At 44.6% G+C, this 6,124-nt stretch overlaps 1 protein-coding gene across 1 annotated transcript in view; it reads right to left on the bottom strand.

Annotated features, from left to right (window-relative positions):
- Positions 1-634: 634 nt before the first annotated feature.
- The window catches only part of LOC135377679 (fibroblast growth factor 17-like), a 47,256-nt gene continuing 41,766 nt past the window's right edge, over positions 635-6,124 (bottom strand). Inside the window, exons 4-5 of the mRNA XM_064610271.1 lie at positions 2,242-2,342; positions 635-1,804 (exon numbers count right to left, since the gene is read on the bottom strand). Coding sequence (XP_064466341.1) covers positions 1,532-1,804; positions 2,242-2,342 — 374 coding nt within the window. The 3' untranslated portion in view covers positions 635-1,531. The remainder of the gene's footprint in view (positions 1,805-2,241; positions 2,343-6,124) is intronic.

Below are 6,124 nucleotides of genomic sequence, written 5' to 3'. Positions count from 1 at the left end.
TGCGTTTGTACATGGGCGTAATTCAAACTCTGAGCTTGGCAATTAGCACAACTTGGTGTTCAACGGGTTCAAACACCGTAGAATCGTGGGCGTCATCATTTATTGCAACGTAAATATATTGTCAATGTTTTCATTCCTTCAAGCATGAATAGAGCCAATGATCTCAATTGGCACATACTAAGTGGCAGTATCGAAAAATCGTCAGCTTGAGACGCTTATAGACTGGGAATGCACTTCCTCAAATCAGAAGTTGTTTGTCACAATTAAGTTATTATTTTTTACGCGTATACCTTTTCATATATATAGTCACAAATAGTAACAAAAAAATCTTCACATGACAAAAAAGTGACAAATGGGTATCGCGTAGCAGGAAGTTGAACTACTTTGGCACTGTCATGAGTATCCTGCCAGTTCCGAGCAGCTCGCACTCAAGAACCAACTCATTCAGGTATCACTCTCACTTGACCTGGCGTGGTCGTACACCACTGGTTCCAGCCACTCTGATACTCTAGTTAGGAAACCGGACATTACCTTGATTGAAAATGAATGTGGCACGGAACGTTAAGGCTTCTACTGACCCTATAACTTGCAAGCAGAAAATTTCATTTATACGTAGACGACGAAACAGCACGGCTTCACATTTAACTCATTTATTTACTGCAGTAAGAACACACATTTGAATATGATACAGACAACTGGGAAACAACGATTCGGGCTGCAAGGATGCACAAAGCACCACGCACCCTTAATGTTATTTGGAGTCCATTGGTGCTTCTTTCTTTTTTACTGAACATGAATGGAATGATAATAAATAGTTGGCGTAGTGTAATACATCCTCAGAATTCCCAGCTGACCCTGCAATCTCTCTATAGTAACGGCGTGTTCCGTACCGAAGATAATAAAGGTGTAATGAACGAAAGCTGGCAGCACATTAAGCACCCGTCTTGAAATTTCGCATTCATGTGCAAGACTATACCATCGCCTGTCTGCAAAAGGAAATTTGCTGACGTAGGAATAGATATACAAAGTGCGTTGGAGAACCCTGAGACTCCACCAGAAATCAATTCTCGTGTATATCCGTCAAATGTGCTTTTGCATCGACAAGTTGACTTTGCCTCGTGAGTGATGCAAGTGTGGCTCCCGATCTTAGCTTGGAAAGCAGAAACACATCGTAATGGCGTGCATTCATTCCCTACAAAGTTAGCTATAGGGAACTGACCACAAGCCAGCTACTGGTTAGCGAATGGCTGGCGATGGGACCGATTTTATTATAAAATAATTTGAATAAATACGGCGTATGTATACAATATATACAATTCATACTCCTCCAATAGGCTCGAGGAAAGAGGAATGACGTATGCACCTTGAAGTTTGTGCATGAAACATGTGAAAGAGGATGCGTATATATACATGCAAAAGATGTTAGTGACAGTCACAGCGTAAGATCATGTCTGGCAGGTTCGGCGTATCGTCCAACACTCCTCAATGTCCCACTGTCACTGAACCGCGCCGAGAGCACGAGATCCGAACGTCAGCTCGCATTTTTTCCGCGTAGATATTCTGCCCAGATCACCTCGGAGACGTCCTGGAAAGGTCCGGGGCTTTTGTGTACAACGGGTGGCAGGCGTTTCTGGAACATGAAGGGTCTCCACCGGCGAGTTCGTGTTTTGCGACCACGGATGGCGCGTCCTGAGGGATTGAAGCCGATGTACCAATTGGAGTTGAACACTGATTGGAATGTAGAGTAGTTTTCGCGCAGGGCCTCTCGGAACTCGCACAGGCTCTTCCGTTTGCTGCGGCGTTTCTGGGTAGAGAAGTAAATGAAGATGTTAGGTGAATGGTACGTGAGGAGCACGCACGCTAATTGGGGCACCATAACGGCCTTAAGAGCTTGGGGCCGCCAACGATGATAGCAACAACTGTTTCCGTTCTACGCACTGCCCATAAAAAAATCAAAAGAATTAAATAAATAAAAAACACTGCTTCGGTGTTAGTCTCGGTATGAACATCGAAGGGGAATTTAGAAGTAGCGCTCTCAGGCAAAACCTTTGCTGACAGGCAAATTGAACACTGAGGTCTTGATGAGGGCCATTTGTTACGGCATAAGGTGGGGCCTCCCAAAGCGAATAATGCCGGTATTAGCCTAATTACAGCTCTCTCTCACCGGTAATGAGCCATAATGAGACCCACATTGGCGCCGCCGCTCCCTGAACATCTTAATCGTAGTCGGTGACAGCTTACCTTGTTGACCAGCCTGCCGCTTTTGTTGAAGCAAAGGAAGGTGCCGTTCGACTGGATGGTTAATGTGGAGTCCATGCCGACGGACGTCAGAACGAGCTTACCTGCAGAAATAAAGGAGAGCTTTTTTTTTTCGTTCTCTCACTTTACATCGTCAGTGAGCCACAGCGCGCATGGTGGTCTTCGCGGCAACTACCCCTTTTCTATATCTGTTTTCCCAACCAATTACTGTTATTAGCAGTTGTAGCATTCGTCCGCAATATTGGAACCGAGGCATTAGATTATCATAGCACCCAACCTGCACTGCCAAAGCTCCGGATGCGCACCACAGAACACATGAACGATATCATGAGCAACTGAGCGATCTCTATTCTTCAGAACACCAAGCCGTCGCTGAAGTCACAACATTCATTGTCAACATTCATTGTCAACATGATTGCTGAAAATGACTTAAGCGATTGTTTAGCGAACCATGTGATCGTTGCCTGAATCCGACTTCTTTCATTTGGCTAAAAACACCACACGAAGCAACATGAATGATGACCTGTTGCTGATTTCATCTTCCCGTTCACCTCACTTTGGACTGCAGGAGGATTGCGACAGGGTGAACATACACAGCTGCAGAACCCGCTAGCACTTGAGCTAGAATTTTTTGAAGATTAAACATCACTATCGTCTCCCCATCCAACTGCAATTGATGTAAGCGTGCTTGATGGCATAGCATTGTACATTTTACTACGAGCGGTAAACACACCCCACTGACTGCAGAGCAGCATACCGTTATGCATCTAGTTGAATGATGTTATGCTATTAGACGTGAGCGATTGTATAAGTGACTGTGAGTAACGGATATACTGGCGTCGCCCAAAACAAGCGTCAACCATTCGCATAATATTTGTCGACGCAAAGAAAACCACGTTACTCAGCGCACATTTCTATGCAAGCCATGTCGCATAGCTGAGTGACAGGATGTATCCCATTTGTTGACTCCTTTCGGCATTAGCTGGTTCCTATCAACCCGCACATTATGGCATAAGACATTCGACAAAGTGGGGGTCAGGCTGCCATACGCCGAAAACCGGGTGCTGTATAACGCTCTGGAACGGTGTGTGGCTAGATATTGTGCGGGCTGCTGCTTATCATTTTAACACCTCCCCGGCGATAGGGGGAAAGTGCCGTCGTAAAGCCGTGGAAAAGTTTCCTTCCGCTCGACGAATCTGCGGCCCTGACAGGGGCCTCTAATTGGTGGTTTTGGGGCGCCCACCAACCACGACGCCCGATGATGTATCGCCCTTTTGTAGATCGACGTTGCTTTCATTCATAAATCAGGGGCCCCTCTAGCAATAGGCAAATACACGGAAACCATCAATACTTCCCGGCACAGGTTCTGCAACGCACAACCCGAAACCACGTCAACGATAGGAGTCAACGTTATGCCAAGGAAAAAAAAGAAAAGAAAGAACGCTAGATTTTGAGGTTCTGTTACACCAACTGGGGTAATAGCAACGGAACACCACAAATACAACAACTTTATTTAAATGATGATGACTGGAGAGTTTCATCGCTATGCTGTAGAAAGTTATATTATAAAACTATGATTCGTACGACATTTTTTGCGGAGCAGTGGAACTGAAACGCTAAGTACGACACAGGCAAATCAGCTCTCAGCAGAAAATCGCGAAACCAACGATATGAATGTCGTATAGATTCTCTATTACATACATAACAATCGACAGGTGGTGGAATCAATTATAGGTCAGGGTTATCCAACTCGGCAGAGATAGCAAAGCGTTTTAACGTGGAACACGTTCTTTGGCTGAGTTTTGTCAGCTCCACCGTATACCTTCTTCCAACCACAACTCACTCTCTCTTCTTCTCTCCCACCTCTCTCTTCCTTGGAAAATTTCGCTGTCGCAACCGGAGCTTGACCTAGGCTCTTTTCGATTTTATGCCAGAGGGCTTACCGCGCGGCTGTAAACGCACTACTGTTTGTGCCATATATAGTAGGTCGGGAGTGTGATTCCTAGTCGCACCAAAAGTCCAAAACCAAACCTGCACACAGCATTAGCGTACACAGCAGCCCGTTCAGTTTACAACCACAAAGAACAAAGAGAAAGTGTTCCATGCATAGCAGGATTTTTATACACGGTATTCTAGTACACGCGGGTGCCGTAGTTTCTCGATAAATTTTGCGCACGGCTTGTCTTGTTCCTCCCAGCCTCACCTGCGCTTCTTTATTCCGCGTTGAGTAAAGTTATACTTGTGCATTATCACCGTCTTGACAAACACTTCCACTGGATTATATGGTACAGATTAGAAATTCGTGAGAATATGCCTATTTTTTCTGTGTCCTTCAAAAGCAAGCTATTTTGCAGGAGTGCTGTGAGCTAACCTCTCCCGAGCGATCTATATATACGCATAACCTATGTCTGCGACACGTATACCTCATATCCCTCGATCGATTTCTGTCTAGCCTCTACACGACTTTTGGGGGTTTCCGCATGTCGGTCACCTATAAACGGAACGTAATGTGCAAGTGGTCCGCACGTAAGTTCTGACAGTTAGTGTTCTAATAAGTGCAGGCGTGTACTCTATAGAGACTGCCAGGGAGTTTGCCAAGCGCTGCTTTCACGCAACCCTCCGGGATATAGCGGAAGATCCATCGAGGTGGCGATCAATAGTGGTTATTTTGATACACTAATGACGTGCTATCCGCGATTCGTATCTTTCTCATGTTTGGACATCGGTGAAGAAGATGAAATGGCAGGGTCCCTTAGCCGTTCAGAGACCGTGTATCTCGAGCCTGCATGTTCTATACATGAAATACACGTAAAGAGGCCGTAGAGCATGGAAAACTGCTTGCAGTTGTACTGCAAAGGAAAGGAGCCTATGGCGTAACTGTACAACTTTCACTCACTCCGTTTGAGAGACCAACCTTCCCTTGTTTAAAGTAGCATAACGGGATTTCTTAATCTGTGAAGAGTAGACCAGGCCGTCGTTTGCCAGCGTTAAAGAAGGAAACAGAGAGAGAGATTCATTATGACGATGATACGGGGAAACAAATTTTGGGAGAGATACTTATTGTAGACACTCAATGGGCAATCCGTTCACTCGTTATACCGAAATAACAAAACCGTTTCTAATATCACTTAAACATCTATTTCCACTGAACTACGTCCAAGAGGCGACACGGTTTGCTTTCGTGTGGCCGTAAAGAACTCTTGACGGGCCATAATCTAATCTTCGACTAATCTATTTGAAAGTGCCATATGTGAGCATATAACCGAAGTGTGATTTTGTCATTTGTATCCCGGTTTTGTAACCCGTTATTATTATTACTTACATTATTACTATGCTTTATACTATGTATATATAACTAACGAACAACCTACTCCCCTCTGTAGCGCTCCCGTCCTGAGGGTAAATAAGTAAATAAACAAATAAATAATAATACAGGGAGGAAACTGCAGGTACAGTGCAGACGGCTCGCCGAGAGTGGATTTCGGAGGTACCGAGATCACAGGTTACGGGACCGATAACTTGTAAGTGTAACAGTAACTGCAAAGGGGAAAAGAATTCCGCCTTGGAAGATATATTAGCTTACACAGAAAATATATAGGTTATCGGTGATCGATGTTCCGTAAACAATCCCATCTGTCTAGAAAACTGCTTTGCGTAAGATGCGTTATCAGCTGCCGCGAGTATTGACCTCTTTTGTTCTTGCTTGAAGGGCAATGTCTCAAGAGCAACTGTAGCTGTTGTCGTATAAGCTTCCTTCGTTGCTATATACTCATGGCTATACAAGCTACACATTTGTTTTTATTGGATTGAAAACACGTTAATATCACGACACAGAAAGTATAGGCATGTAATACATAATTGTTTC

The sequence above is a fragment of the Ornithodoros turicata genome, chromosome 1 (genome assembly GCF_037126465.1).
Source record: "Ornithodoros turicata isolate Travis chromosome 1, ASM3712646v1, whole genome shotgun sequence".
Lineage (NCBI taxonomy): Eukaryota > Metazoa > Arthropoda > Arachnida > Ixodida > Argasidae > Ornithodoros > Ornithodoros turicata.
Note: the sequence above shows the minus strand (reverse complement) of the source record. Positions and strands in the feature narration are given on the sequence as shown.